The 14,293-nt window shown below is 68.6% G+C and overlaps 3 protein-coding genes across 4 annotated transcripts in view; all 3 read left to right on the forward strand.

The window, feature by feature from the left end:
• Window positions 1–2,863, forward strand: part of MTA1 (metastasis associated 1) — a 38,309-nt gene extending 35,446 nt beyond the window's left edge. Inside the window, exons 18-20 of one of the 2 annotated variants that reach the window (XM_089908302.1) lie at window positions 1,467–1,498; window positions 1,787–1,938; window positions 2,026–2,863. In XM_089908302.1, coding sequence (XP_089764428.1) covers window positions 1,467–1,498; window positions 1,787–1,938; window positions 2,026–2,176 — 335 coding nt within the window. In that variant the 3' untranslated portion in view covers window positions 2,177–2,863. The remainder of the gene's footprint in view (window positions 1–1,466; window positions 1,499–1,786; window positions 1,939–2,025) is intronic. The other variant, XM_022575904.3, reaches the window with a different exon arrangement.
• A 3,617-nt stretch (window positions 2,864–6,480) lies between these two features.
• Window positions 6,481–11,729, forward strand: CRIP2 (cysteine rich protein 2). Its single transcript, XM_022575902.3, has 8 exons — window positions 6,481–6,590; window positions 9,560–9,654; window positions 9,737–9,794; window positions 10,157–10,297; window positions 10,380–10,448; window positions 10,528–10,622; window positions 10,953–11,010; window positions 11,093–11,729. Exons 1-8 carry the CDS (start codon window positions 6,548–6,550, stop codon window positions 11,158–11,160), a joined length of 627 nt encoding a protein of 208 aa, XP_022431610.1. The 5' UTR covers window positions 6,481–6,547; the 3' UTR covers window positions 11,161–11,729.
• Window positions 11,484–13,305, forward strand: LOC149750378 (uncharacterized; the record flags this gene model as incomplete). Its single annotated transcript, XM_089906293.1, has 2 exons — window positions 11,484–11,759; window positions 12,602–13,305. Coding segments are annotated over 2 exons (840 nt in total), but the record flags the coding sequence as incomplete, so codon positions are not given.
• Between the last annotated feature and the right edge of the window lie 988 nt (window positions 13,306–14,293).

Below are 14,293 nucleotides of genomic sequence, written 5' to 3' on the forward strand. Positions count from 1 at the left end.
CACCAGGCCCCGCCCTGGCTGCCTCACCCACGACCCTGCGGTGGGGCTCCGAGGGCGGGGCGCTAGCCTGCTGATCTCCCCCCCCCCCCATAGCCCTCGGGTGGGGAGGCTGTCGCAGCCCCTGGTCCCAGCAGCGGGGCTGGCTGCTCGTCTGCCCCTGCGACAGGCGCCCTGGGGATGGTCTGATTACACGCACAGGAGGGGGTGAGGGGCCGCGTGCTCACCAGCGGGCAGCTTTGGGCTTTGTGGTCCGACCTGTGAAAAAGCCGTTAGTTAGCGGGAGGGATGAAATCTTTTTGCTTCTGTCGGGTTTTCTGAGATCGATGTGCTTCCATACCTATCTACTTAAGCCCCAGCGTGCAGATCCCGGGTGGGGATATCGGGGGCTGCACACGAGCCCTGGGAGGAGGCCACAGCTGGCTTCCTGGGGTGCTGGGGGGCAGCGGGGGCAGCAGCGGGTGGCGGGAGCTGGGTCTGGGCGAGGCCCGGCCTCTGGCACCGGTGGGGCCTTAATGGGCTAACAGGCCCACGGACGCGCCTGCGGCTGCATCCACCCTCTGGGCCTGCCGCATGCACGCGCTCCCCTGTAACGCTGACCGTGTGCTTTCTTTCCTCCGCCACCCATCCCTCTGGTAGGCACCTACCTGGGTAAGTAGCACAGGGCCTCGAGGACTGCAGGCCGGGTGCCACGGCCCCTTCCTCTGCCCTGCCGGGGTTGGGGTACTCTAAGTTAGGAGGCGGTTTGCAAAGGGGAGGGCTGGACAGCTCTTCTCTGCTCGTCAAGAGACGAACCGTGGCCAGGGGGCACTTTTGGGAGGAGCTGGTCCTGGGAGGCCTCTGGCAGGACGCAAGTGGTGGAGACCAGCCCTCGTGGGCGCGTGCTCCCACGGCCGCCCACAGACTCGCCCCACGTGTGTCTGGGAGCCACAGGTCTCGGGCGCCGGTTGGGAGTGTGGACTGAGACCTGGGACGGCGTCTTTCCCCAGTCACTGGCAGCTGCTTGTGGCTCCAGACCCCCGGCCATGGGGTGGAAGCGCTGGAACCCTGGCCAGAGCCTGGCCTACTGGCCACTCGTAGGAGCTTCTATCAGCTCCTCCCTGGGTGGCTGGCCCAGGGTTTGCGATGGGGGCTGGGGGCCCCTCGGGAGGAAGCCCAGGGTGGCCCGGCCTCCTGGGGTCTGAGTGGTGCTGCCCGGGGAGTGGCCGCCTTGCAGAGGGGCTCCCCGGCGCCACTGTATTTATACCCACTGTAGACCAGGCCCCGGTTGTCGCGGCCCAGTCAAGGGAGCGAGCTCAGATCCGAGACTCCGGGTCCCCACCCAGAGCGCCACCTGGGTGTGGGCTGTGGCTCTGGGGGGACCTGGGCCCAGGTCTCCTGCTTCTCGGCTGCGGGTCCTCAGCGAGTGTGTCGAGTGCAGGACGTGCCTTGCCTCGGACCTCACAGCCTGTTCTCCTCCCTCTTGTCAGGTTTGGCGAATCACGGACAGACAAGGCACATGGTGAGAGGGAGGGCCCCCGTCCTCCACACTCGTACACACATGTGTTCCCACAGCTCCCGCGGGCCTTTGGGGGAGGCCCCCCAGCCCTGCCAGGCACTGCACGGGAGCATCTGGGAGGCCCAGTGGGACCAGAGGAGGGGCAGGCGGCGGGTCTCCATGGCCCTCGGAGGGCCCCCTCCCCGCCCGGGGTGGCCAAGCCTCCATGCTCCCCGCTGGGACCGCCACCTCGGGCTTTCTGGGTGCCCACGTGGAGGCCCCGGGCTGACCCCTGGCGCCTCCCCACGGCAGGGACCAAGCCGGAACCTGCTGCTCAACGGGAAGGCGTACCCCACCAAGGTGCGGCTGATCCGGGGGGGCTCCCTGCCCCCCGTCAAGCGGCGGCGGATGAACTGGATCGACGCCCCCGATGACGTGTTCTACATGGCCACCGAGGAGACCAGGTGGGGCCTCCAGGGCCAGCGGCGGGCAGGGGGCGGGGCTACCGTGTCCGTGTCACTCGTCCGCGTCACTCGGTGTCTCGATCACAGGAAGATCCGCAAGCTGCTCTCGTCCTCCGAGACCAAGCGCGCGGCCCGCAGGCCCTACAAGCCCATCGCCCTGCGCCCCAGCCAGACCCTGCCGCTGCGGCCGGCCCCGCCAGCGCCCGTCAACGACGAGCCCATCGTCATCGAGGACTAGGCGCCACCCGCCTGCCCGCAAGGCCCTCCAGCTGCAGACCGCGCCCGCCCGCCACCTGCCCGCCGCCCCGCCGCCCAGTTTCGGTAGTGCCCCCCCCCGCCCGCCCCCCGCCGCCCCCCCTGCAGAGAGACTGCTCCTCGGCCCCCAGCGGGGGGGAAGCGCCGCCTAACTTACTCCAGGGCCACCGAGGAGTCACCTTTTTAGCTTGTGTTTACTTTTTGGCCGGAGCGGAGCTGAGGGGCCGCCCCTGCGCTCGCCCTGCGACGCGGGCCTGCGGGCCGGCCGGGAGTTTCCTTGTGTTCTGTTGAAGGTGCCATTTTAAATTTTATTTTTATTACTTTTTTTGTAGATGAATTTAAGCTCTGTAACTTACACCTGGAATGTTAGGATCAGCGTGGCCAGTGGCCAGCCGAGCTGCCTGGTGGGGTTGGCCCCTTGTCTTTTCAAGTAATTTTCATATTAAAAAAAAACAAAGAAAAAAAACTCATAAAAACAAAAAATCCAACTAGCCCTTTCCGTGTCTTTTGTCCCCAGTCCCCTCCCTGTCTTGGGCCCACCTCACCCTCAGGGCAGAGCCGGTACTCCCAGCCTGGGCTCCCCCAGCCTGCCATGGGGGAGGACGCTCAGGGAGAGGCACTGGCGAGCAGCGCGTGGCAGGCCTGGCCCGCATACCTGCCTCCCGGAGGCCCTGGCCCGATGCCCACCACCTGGCCCTGGGAGCAGGGAGAGGTCCAGCCAGGGCTCACTGGCGCTCACTCGGTGGCGGGGGCGGGGGGGGGAGCGGAGACCCCCTGTGTCTGTTCAAGGCAGGGGGTGGTCTGGACCTGGCCTGGGACCCAGACTGGCAGGTGCCTGGCTTCCGTCGGGGCAGCCAGCATAGCTGGGTCAGCCGGCCGGCCAGCCTGCTCCTGGCAGAGCCCTGCCCCAGCTGTCTGCGGGTTTTTGCCAGGAACTGCAGGGCCACCCCTAGCAGGTGTGGAGTTTCCACAGGGAGAGTTTGCTCAGATTTCAGCAAGTCCGCTCTCAGACATCCTGCCTCGGCTGGCCCCCGCACAGCCGCTCCGGGCCCAGGGGACAGGTGTGGCCAGGCCGCTGTGGGGAGGGGTCTGGGAGCCACGCTAACCTCCGCCAGCCGAGGGGGTCAGCGAGGCCCTCCCCAAGGGGCTCCCCTCCCTGAGCTCTGCCTCCTGTGCCTCCAGCTCCACTGTGACGCGTGGGCATCTCAGCTGGGGAACTGAAATAGAAACCACCCTGCTCCCTCGCTGGAGACAGATAAGGGGCGTCCTGGCCCTCCAGGACCCAGCTGCAGGGCCCCGCAGGGTGGCGGGCCAGGGTGTCAGAGGAGTGGCTGTGGCGCCCGCCCCCCCCCCCCCACAGCCCACCCACAGCCAATTCTAACCTGCAGTCCTGGCACCACCCCTTGCTGCCCCTGCTGCCCCAGGGCTTCGTTGCAGTGTCAGCCGAGGTGCGGTGGGGGTGGGGGGTGCGGCTCGCGGCTGGGAGGCCGGGCTGGTGACCTTGAGAAAGACACTAGCTTCCTCCAGGGCCTTTTCCAGTTCTGGGGCCTGAGGATGGGGTGGGGTGGGGACGGAAGGGGAGGGTTCTCCCCAGGCCCGGGTACTGACTTCCCTTCCCCCAACCTGGCCCTCCCCCCATGCTGGTCGAGATCTCTGTCCCAAGGACAGGCAGGCCCTGCGGAGAGCCAGGAGCCGGGGGTCCCCCGCCCCCACCCCAGCACTGTGCTGGGCAGGGCCCAGGCTGTGTGTCCATGTCCGCCTCTCCGCTGCTCAGGGGGCTCTGAGCCGAGGCTTAGCGGCGGGGTGGGAGGCGGGTGTGGGTGGGGGGAGCAAGGTCTTGGGTGCCCAGGAGTGTTTGCCAGCTTTGGTCTGTTCTCGTGGGCCTGGCAGGGGGCTGTAGCCGTCTCTTCCACAACCCCCAGGGCCAGGGTCATCTTAGGGGGACAAGAGTCCCCACAAGGGACTCAGCCTGGACGCCTGGCCACCGCTGGGCGCAGCCCTGGGGGCCCTGTGGGAGAGCGAGACTGGGCTCCTGCGTGTGCCATTTGCCAGCGCTGCGGCCCTAGGGGAGGGGCCTGCCTTACCACCTAGCCACCTGGCCTGGCCACCTCGGGGCAGGCCCTGCCTGCTTCCCACGAACTTGCTGTCCTCACCCAGCCCCACAGCCTGCTCACCAGGAGCTGGCCCGGCCTGTACCTGCCCCAGTCTGTAGCCCTCAGTGGCCTCAGAGGCAAGTGCCGCTGCTCTGTGTCCCGCGATCTGTGCCCCTTCCCGCCAGGCCCACAACAGCCCCGGTGCCATCAGCCCAGGCACTGCAGCTGGACGGCAGGGCACCTGCGCCGCCCCACTCTCCCCTCCCTGGCTCCAGGGCATCTGGCCAGGGCCCAGTGCCATTCCTTTGCTCCACCCCCATTCACTCTCCAAGCTGGGCGACACCAGAGCCCAACCAGTCCGCCCTCCACAGCAGTCCTGCAAATTTCAGGGGTGGGGTGGAGTCACGGAGGCTGATGCCCCGGGGGTCCCCGGGGGCTCCCAAGCTACAGAGGAGGTGGTAACAGGTGCCAAGTGGGGGGCAGTGGGCCCATGAATTATTCAGAGACACCGGACACCCAGCCTGAGCCAGGAGCGGGTTGTGAATGACTGACCAGCAGGCCACCTTGTCCAAGAAGGGGGGCCCGCTGAGGCCTCCCCTCTGGTCTCTGCCCTGGCTGGCTCGGGGCCAGAGCCCGAGTGCGAAGGGAGAGGGGGCCGGCCAGGCTGGTCAGTTAGGCCTGAGGGGGGCCACATGTTTCTGGGCTGTTGTCCTCACGGAAATGGCACTGGCTGAAGGGTGTGAGTGCAATGGGTGGGGGCACCGCTGGGAGCAGGGCCGCGGCAGGGCTGCCATGAAACTGCCCTGTGAGACTGGCTCACCCAACCACTGTGAACACGCTGGCACCAGGGGCCAGGAGAGCCGCCGGACGCCACCAGGCAGAGGAAATGGGCAGTGGGGGGCAGACCTCAGTGTCCAGCACAGAGCCTCAAAGACAGGGCAGGGGGTGAGGGGGCTGGAGCCCGCTGCCCAGACTGGGCCTAGTCGTCTGGGCTTGGGGGTCTGTCCATCTGCCAGACTTGAGGCTCAGCTGGGGATGGAGGTCCAGAGGAGAGCCCATGAGGAGGCAGAGCCCCTGGGAGGTGGCCCCAGCGTCCTCCAGGTCCCCCAGACCCCTGGGTTAGGGCCAGGTCCTGCATGGCTCCAGGTGCAGGTAGGGAGAGTGGGAGTGGTCAGGCACGGTAGGTAGGTCCCTGTTGGCAGGAGGGCTGTGGACCCCGGGGAGAGACCCCGAATGCTGGCAGATCCCTAGCTCCCTGGCCCTCCAGGAGGGTGCTTTGGCGCCACCAAGCTGGAGGTCAGAGGCCCTGGGCCCTAAGCTAGTGGGGTCCAGACGAGGGATGCCCGTGGCGGGAGCCGGGGAAGGGGATAGGGGTAGAAGCTGACGGCAGGGTCCGCCCATTTGGCCGGCCACAGCACCCGCGAAAGGGGCACTCCAGGGGCCCCAACATCTTCTCTCCCTCCTCCCCTCCCCTCCCTACCGCCCTCCGGTGGGAGAGCTTGGGGAGGACAACTTCAGAGCCTGCAGCACAGCCCCGCGGGTCCCCTCGGTGCCAGGCACCCCCTCCCCAACCCCCTTCCAGCAGTTTCTCTCGCGCTGTTTTTGGAAGTGGCAGGCGCCCTGCTCTCCACCCGCTGGGCCTTCAGCACCACTGACAGTGTTAGGCGGGGCCGGGACCGGGCCTGGACCGGTGGCGCGCCCGCCCGGAATCCCGCTCCTATCCCACCGCAAGGCCGTTGCTATAGAAACCGAGCAACAAAGGGAAGCGGGGTGGCGGCGCGCGGCAGGGTGGGGTAGGGTTCCCTTGGGGACCCGGGCGCCAGGACCGGGCAGGGCGGGCCGGTCCGCCGTCGGGGAGTCAGTCTGCTTGTCCTGACGCCGCCCTTCCGGGCCGAGGCCCTCGCTGGCCAGGACGCCCCCAGTCGAGGGGGCCGCGGACTCCCAGCCCCACCCGCGGCCCGGCTGGCTGCCCCGACGTTGCCATGGAAACAGGCGAGGACAGGGCGGGCCTGGGTAGAGGCCACCTCGCGCGCGCGACCCAGGGGCGCCCGGCGGGTCCAGTCGCCCCCCATCCGCCCCTGCAGGTGCGCCCCCGCCCCCGCGGCGCCCCGACCCCGAGGGCGGGCTCCCGACGCCCCGCCCCTGACGCAGACCAATGGGAGCACAGACAGCCGGTCGGGCGGGGCTGGCGGGGCGGGCGCGGCGGCGGCGGGGAGACGGGCGCGGGCGGAGGACACGGGCTGAACGGGAGCGCACCGACCATGGCCTCCAAGTGCCCCAAGTGCGACAAGACCGTGTACTTCGGTGAGTGCCCGGGCCCGACCAGCACCCCGCCGCCCTTCTCGGTCCAGGATGCGCGGCCCCGACCCGGCTCGCCGCGCTGCCCACGCGGGTGCGGCTGAAGGGCGGAGCGGCGACAAGCTGGGGGCGGCCACGCCCGAACCCCGAAGTGGACGATGGGGGTGGGGCGGGGGCCCGAGGCCCGGCGGGTGGGGGGCGCGTGGTACCCCCGAGAATACGCCCGGGCTTGGGGGAGAGCTCTGGGTTCGCAGGCGCATCGCGGTTCTCCCGGCGGTGCCGAGCGGGGCGGGGTCGGGCGGGGCAGCAAGCTCCGGGCGCTTCTCGCGCGCTCCTGTCCCTCTCGGCCGTTTCGCGCGGACCCCAGTCCCGCCTTCCGCGGACACGTGGCCGGGCTGGCGTGGCCTCGACCCGTGACCCCCAACCCCCACCCCGACCTCTGCCCACGCGGGGCTGGGCCGGGGCTGGGCTCTGTCTGGACTCAGTCCACGCGGGGGCGACCTTGGCCTCTACCTCCTGCGTGTCCCAGCGCGCGCCTTTCCTTGGCTCACGTCCCCCCAGGACTTTCCCGGGGGTGGGGTGACAAGCGAGTCCCCACAAGCAGGAGAGGACGCTGGAGCCCAGGTGGTCAGGCCCCCTGCTTCCTCAAGGTCAGAACAGTGGCATTCAGGAGGAGGTAGCTGGGTAGGAGGGGGTCCTCTCTGCCAGGATGCCCCCTGGGTTGGCGGCACCTGCCCCACCCCACCCCCCAGCACTGGCTCACCCACTCTCTGGCGCTCCGACCCTGTTGTCTGGCTCACCCACTCTCGCTCATCCTGGCTGATCCGACTTTGCCAGGGCGGCGAAGTCCCTGCCCACCGAGCCTCCCACCAACGCCCACACAGACAGACTTGGTGGCGCAAGCCAGGATGGCCAGAAGGGCAGGGAGAGACCGGGACAGACAGGGGATCCGATCCTTCTGTTGTCATCCTAAGGGCAGTGGTCCGGGTCTGGACTGGGGACAGGCCGAGGTGAAGATGGCCACTTGGCTTCCCAGCAGGCCAGAGCGGGAGGAGGAGGCCGGAGGATACCGACGTTGTTTGCTGTTCCCAGAGGGGAGGGACCGGATTTGGCCTGGAGTGCTTCTGGGCTGGCTGGAAGCCGAGGGGCTTCCGGATGCCTCCCCAGGAGTCCGCCCAGCCCTCTGTCCCCATCCCAGACAGGGCTCATCCTGTAAGGCTCAGGGTGGGGGCCAGCGCCAGGGTCCTCCTGCCAGCCCCGCTGCCCGCAACTTTGCCCCCAGTCAGGCTAGCTCAGGACCGGGCCGACAGTCCCGTGGACAGCCCGGAAAAGCGCTTCTGCCTGCTTGGGCAGCCGCCGGCTCCCAGCAGAAAACAAAGGCGGCTCAGACTCGGCTGGCTTCTGTCCTGGTCTGGAGGCCCTGGTGGAGGAAAGGGCCGGGGGCCGGGGGCCGGGGGCCAGACCCTCCCACCCCCAATCAGGCTTCACCCCAGCAGTCTACATCCCAAGCGTGTGCACAGTGCAACCTGGGCCAGGATACCCCAGGGTGACCTCAGGGACACCGAGCCTTTGTGTCCCCAACAACCGTGCAGCCGGGTGAGGGCCGGTTCCCTTCCGAGCCATTAGACTCAATCGATTCTGCCTTCCCTTGGGCCGGTAATGTGTGGCCGTCGACCTGGCCAGTGGGTCTGAGGGTCATTCCCCTGCCCCCAGGTGGCCACATCCTACAAACCAGCCAGTGGTTCTGGCAGCCCTGAGCTGCAGCTGCCTCGGCCGCCACTGGCCAGAAGGAGAACTGGGAGAGGATCCGAGCCCGCCTTGGGCTCAGCCAGCTCCCATCTGCCCTGGCATGGACCTGGGGGGAGGCCTGGCCAGCCTGCGTCCCAGCCTCCTTGGTGGAGTGGCCAGAGGGATCTAAGCTTGTGCTGCCCCTGGCCGGGGCCAGCAGGTTCCACCAGGGCCGTGGGGAGACATCGCTCAGGGCTCCGAACCTGGGCCACCAGGGGGACTCACTGCCCTCCAGCAGCACCCACAGGCCTCCTGGGGCTCGGGGTGCCCCTGGCCAGGCCCTCTCTCCCTGCTCTGCTGGGGCCCTGGGGGAGGCCTGGCCCAGGAGGGGGCCCCTCTGTGAGGGGGGACCAGAGGAGCCACTGGTCCTTGGCCTCTTCTTGGGGCTTGGCCAGATTCTGCCAGGGTGGAAGGGGCCCAGCCCACTTGACCGCCCCCCCCCCTCCCCGATGCCTCTGGCCGGGGCCCCTTTCCAGTTGGGAGGAATTCCAACTCAGCTCCGGCCTTTCTTCCTGCCCTCTCCTCCGCCCTTTTCCTGCTGTGCTCCCCTGGGGAAGCCTCAGCTTCCGTCCACTGGGAGGTGGCCCAGCAGCCCCAGCTTGGGGCAGGGGACAGGGAGGGGTCCCAACGTGACCCTCAGCAGCTGGTCTCAGACCTTGAGTGCCAAAGCAGCAGCCAGAGGCAGGAGGTGGGGGGGGCGCTCTCAGAGCTTAAGGAGAGGAAGCCAAATATAGACAGGCAGGCGTCCTGTCCCACGGGTGTCCCATGATGGCGACAGGGACTGGCCTCTCGCAGGGGTTCTGGAGGCTTGGGGCCACCCTTCAGCGGGGGCGCTCTGCCAGCTCCATTAGGGCCTGATTGGAGGGTTTGGGGATGTGTGTGAGGGAGGGGCAGGTGTCCTGGTGAGGGGATTAGCAGGTGCTTGAGCTGGGACCCCGTCCAGGTTCCCTGCTGCAGCCCGTGACCCAGGGTGATGAGGGTGCCTGAGACCCAGAGGGAGAGCAGGGCCCCTGGGGAGCAGAAGGTGGCTACGGTGGGGGAGCAGGCAGGTGCCACGTGGCTCCTGGGTGGGGATGAAGGGGACCCGGCGCAGAGGCTGCCCAGGAGCGGGGAGGACAGCGGGGGCAGCAGGCGGCTGAGCGCGGGAGGGCAGGAGGGCGCTGGCCCTGACCACCCTCCCGCCCCAGCTGAGAAGGTGAGCTCCCTGGGCAAAGACTGGCACAGATTCTGCCTCAGGTGCGAGCACTGCAGCAAGACGCTGACGCCAGGGGGCCACGCCGAGGTGAGCCCCTCCCCCGGGCAGGGAGGGGGGGGCCGGGGAGCCCAGGCCAGGCCCCCGCCCTCATGCCCTGCCCTCTGCCTAGCATGACGGGAAGCCCTTCTGCCACAAGCCCTGCTATGCCACGTTGTTCGGACCCAAAGGTGAGCCTGGGTGGGGCGCCACGGCGTGTGATCTGCTCCAGCGCTGGGGGACATGGACATGGCCAGTGCCGATCCTCGGCCCAGCAGAGACTTGGGGCTGGCCTGGCGGGACGCTGTGGACCCTTGGATTCCCCCGGCCCCCTTGTCTCCTTCCCCGTGCGGGCCCCTCCCGTCCTTGAAGGACCAGCATCCTCTGTGCCTTTCCCGGAAATCTGCAGCCCACGGGTGCCCTCTGGGTGGGGGTCCTGACTCCACAGTGGGCCGTGGAGGACCCTTTTCTGAGAAGTTGGGGGGTGGCTGTGAGGTCTGTGTGGTGGGCGAGCCCAGTGGCCACCCCCCCTACAGTGCCTACCACCTCACAGGGGTGAATATCGGAGGTGCCGGCTCCTACATCTACGAGAAGCCCTCTGCCGAGAAACCGCAGGTCACTGGCCCCATCGAGGTCCCCGTGGCCCGAGCTGAGGAGCGGAAGGCCAGCGGCCCCCCGAAGGGTCCCAGCAAAGGTGGGCTGGGCTGAGTTTCCGGGGGTGGGGGGGGCGGGGCGTCGGAGCCGCTGTGCCCCGTCCTGACTCCTCCCCCTCCCAGCCTCCAGCGTCACCACGTTCACCGGGGAACCCAACATGTGTCCTCGCTGCAACAAGAGGGTCTACTTTGGTGAGTGGCCGCGCCCACCCCCAGCCTGGGAGGTCTCCGCCAGGGGGGGCCCCCACCTCACCACCTCTCCCGTCCCCAGCCGAGAAGGTGACGTCTCTGGGCAAGGACTGGCACCGGCCGTGCCTGCGCTGTGAGCGCTGCGGGAAGACGCTGACCCCAGGCGGGCACGCGGAGGTGAGAGGGGCGCTGGCTGGACGGTTGGGGGCGGGGCGCGCAGCTGCTGGGGACGGGAGGCGGGGGAGGGGGGTGCCGGGCGGTGGGCGTTGCCCCCTGGTGGCCAGCCTCGTGGCTCGCGTGCGCGCAGTGCTGCGTGGCGTGGCGTGGCGTGGCGTGGCGTGGCGGCGCTGTCCTCCCCTCCAGCTCCCCCAAGGTGAGCCGACCTGGCCAAGGCTTTGAGAACTCGAGGGTTCAGGGAGACCCGGAGGAATCCACCAGGGGGAGTGGGGAGTGTGGACTCCGTGGCCCTCGCTTCTCACCTCCCCCCCCCCACCATCTCGTCCCTAGCACGACGGCCAGCCCTACTGCCACAAGCCCTGCTACGGAATACTTTTCGGACCCAAGGGTGAGTGTGGCCAGGAGGGTCTGGGATGCGGGGTCCCCCTTCCTCCACCCCTCCCCTACCACCCTTGCCCCTCTCCCCACAGGGGTGAACACCGGAGCTGTTGGCAGCTACATCTATGACAAGGACCCCGAGGGCAAGGTTCAGCCCTAGGCCCCCAGGCCCTTCTGCGGGGCATTGGCCCGCCTGCGCAGGCCCCTGGCCAGGGGCCCACTGCTTGGCTACCAGAGGAGAGTGACCGCCGCCCAGTCCCACCTCAGCACCTGCGAGTCCAGGGCCTGCGTGTTGGGGAGGAAGCCCCTGAGCTGACTCCAGAGCCCTGCCCACCAACCCTGTCTCTCTGGGTGTGTCTGCCTTTGTGTCCCCAGCCACCCGTCACCCCCTTTTGTGTCCTCCTGGCCCCCCGTGTCCCCATGTCTGTATCTCATGGCCCACACGTCCCTGAATGTCCCTGTGGCCTGGGTGGGTCTTTCTGAGGTGGCCGCCCCACGCTCCCCCTCCTGCTGCCCGAGTCCTGCCCACAGTGTTATTTATGCCCCCCCCTGCCCGTGACAGCCACAGCCACGCCCCTCACAGTGTCCCAAGGGTGGAGGGACATCCCTGCCAGGAGCCCTCTGCCCGCCTCCCACCCTGCCTCGCAAGCGCCCGCCCGCCGCCCTCATGTGGCTCACCTTCGACTGCCGGGCGTTCTGCTGTCAATGAAAGGTTTGAGGATCGCACAACCCCGCATTGTGTCTGTGTCTGTGGCATGGGTGTGAAGCCGGGATAGCGTCCCTTCGTCCGGGGGTCCCCTTCCCAACGGCGGTGGTCGTGGCTGGGAGGCGGGGAGGCGCTGATTTAGGCTGTGGTGCCGACACTGAGGTGGGCTGGGTCCCTGAGAGGGACCAGACTAGCTGGACGTGGGGAGGGTGGGAGGCATCCGGGGGTGGGGTCCTGGTCCCCAGACATGGGCACCAAAACCAGGGGGTCCTCTGATCCATCAGAGACCCAGAGGGAGAGGTCAGCCTCGGGAAAGAGCAGAGGGCATGGCATGTGGAGGGAGAGGGGGCAGGTGACCAGAGGAGGGGTCCTCTGCAGGGGGAGAAGCCGGTGAAGGGTGGTCAGGGACGAGGTGGGCCTTCAGCCCAGGAGGAGCCTGGGAGTACAGAGGGTTTAGGGGGAGTGAGGCTGAGCGTGGTCGGCCGGCCCCGGCATTGGTGGGAGCCCAGGGACAGAATGTGGGCAGTCTGAAGGAGGGGCCTAGGGGCTCCTGCCTGAACAGCATTCCTGCATCTGGGCTTGCAGTGTTGATGGAGTCACCTCTGGCCTCCCCAGGCTGTCCAGGCTCTGCCTTTGCAACCGGGAACTCTCAGTAGCTGGGAGGAGGCCTCTCCTCCTCGTCTGCCTTCCCTTTACCGGCTGGCTCCCGGGCAGCCCACCAGAGGGCGCCCCTTCTCTTCCACGCTGGGCGCGGGGGCAGAACCCTCGGAGACCTGCCCTCCAGTGCTCAGCCCTGCCCTGCTCCCAGCACCCCACCCCCAGATGCCTCGCCCTCCCCGAGCCAGGAGCATCATCCGGGCCTGCTCAGTCTGGGCCCGTGTCCCCAGCACCATAGGCAGCCGGCTCCCCACGTGCCCTGCCCCAAGGAAAGCTCCCAGCGCCCCAGCCCGTGGCACAGGCCCGTGCCTGGCCCGCCCTCCAGTACGCGGGCCCAGACACAGCTGAGCCTGGGTGCCCGGCTCATTGTCCCTCGAGCAGCCATCCGTGTCCCTGGGGTGGAGGGCCGGCTCCTGGTGTCTGCAGTGCCAAGCCGCCCTCCTCCTGGCCAGTCCAGGCGCCCAGCGTGGGCGGCAGCGTCTCCTCGTACCTGGCCGGCGCCTGGAGCGCAGCCAGGATGTGCAGGGTGGGTCGGCCTGCCCTGGGGGTGGGAGGCGCTGGAGCAGGTGCCCCAAGGGCGCCCAGTTCCCACCCCAGGCAGAGGGGAGGTTCGGGCAAGCACGCTCGGAGGAGGGGCTGGGACAACACCCCTCCACATTCCCACCTCCCTCCCGCCAGCACGAGGCTCCTTGGCTGGGGGGTCGTTTGGGGGAGAACTCAGGCTTCCCTGAGCACCCCCAGGCCCGCCCTCGCTGAGGGCTCCCGGTGTCGGATGGGAAATTCCTGTCGCCCGGCCGGTTAGGGGCTGCAGAGAGCACAGCCGGGACCCCTCCCCCAGGAGGCTCCAGGGGAAACTGCGTAGGGGAAGACTTGATCTGCGGCACGCCCTTCCCCAAAACCCGGGGAAGGGCGGGGCGTATTCTCGTGTGATGGCCCGCCCTGGGGGGGTGGGGCGAGGGCTGCCGGGGTCGCCTGGAGGGAGGATCGGCCCGGCCCTGCCAGGGACGCAGTGCCCTCCCACTGCCGGGCTCTGGCCCGGGAGGGCGCGTTCCACTTCCTGCGTGCGGAGGGGGTCGCGCCTCCGTGTTTGTTTCCGCGGGGTTGTCATGGAAATCGGGGCGGGGCCGCGGGTGGCCCTGCGCTGCCGGGGCTCCCTTGGTGACACTAGCTCCAGGAAGCCTCCCCACAAGCCAGGTGTTTCCTCGGGCGCCCCTGCAAGACGCAGGGGAGGCCTGTACGGTGTGCCGCCTTCTCCACCTCCCCGCCCCCCGCCCGGCCTCCACCCCAACTCCTCCAGCCCGGTCCCAGCCAGTTGAGGCGGCCCTGAAATGCCATCTAACCACCTCTGTTCCATCCAGAACCCCAGGGCTGGGCACAGCGCCCTGGCCTCCTCCACCATCTTGCTCCCCAGCTGTACCCCACCTCCCACCGGTCCAGTCTTCCCCACTTCCTTGCCAGGACCCTCCAAGACCCACCCTGCACCCCATTTCAGACCTGGGCCCTAGCTGGTACCCCCACCCACCAGGCATCTCTGTGGGGACTGCAGCTCCCTCGGCCCCCACTTCCCTGAGGCCCAGAATCCCCTGCCCTAGACCCCCAGCCCCTCTCCCTCCACCTTCCCCTGGGCCAGTGACCCACCAGTGCCAGCCCTCTGCTGTTGGAGGCTCCCTGGGGACCCCACCCAGCTAGGCTAGCCTGGCTGAGCTTCTCTAGGCCTGAGGGAGCATGACCTTTTTCCAAGCACCAGCGCACTGGTCACGGGCTGTGGCCCCCTGGGTGCTAAGGGTCAGGAAGTCACCTAGTGCCTGTGACCCCGGCTCTGGGCCTCTGGGAGCTGGGACAGGCAAGGACTGGCGGGAGACCGGGGCGGCCAGGTGTGGGCAGCACGTTTTCTCAGGGCCCAGCTGGCTGCAGGGGTGGGTTTGTGGCC

This window comes from Delphinapterus leucas, chromosome 2 (genome assembly GCF_059928025.1).
Source record: "Delphinapterus leucas isolate spDelLeu-1000000601 "Yukka" chromosome 2, BTC_Dleu_Yukka2, whole genome shotgun sequence".
Classification (NCBI taxonomy): Eukaryota; Metazoa; Chordata; class Mammalia; order Artiodactyla; family Monodontidae; genus Delphinapterus; species Delphinapterus leucas.

What these genes read in the sequence shown, in the direction of transcription:
- CRIP2 (XM_022575902.3), top strand. Translation starts at nt 6,548, where the DNA reads ATGGCCTCCAAGTGCCCCAAGTGCGACAAGACCGTGTACTTCG. An exon ending in CGCCAGGGGGCCACGCCGAG is followed by an intron (nt 9,655 to 9,736) that starts GTGAGCCCCTCC and finishes CCCTCTGCCTAG; the next exon opens with CATGACGGGAAGCCCTTCTG. An exon ending in CCCCAGGCGGGCACGCGGAG is followed by an intron (nt 10,623 to 10,952) that starts GTGAGAGGGGCG and finishes TCTCGTCCCTAG; the next exon opens with CACGACGGCCAGCCCTACTG.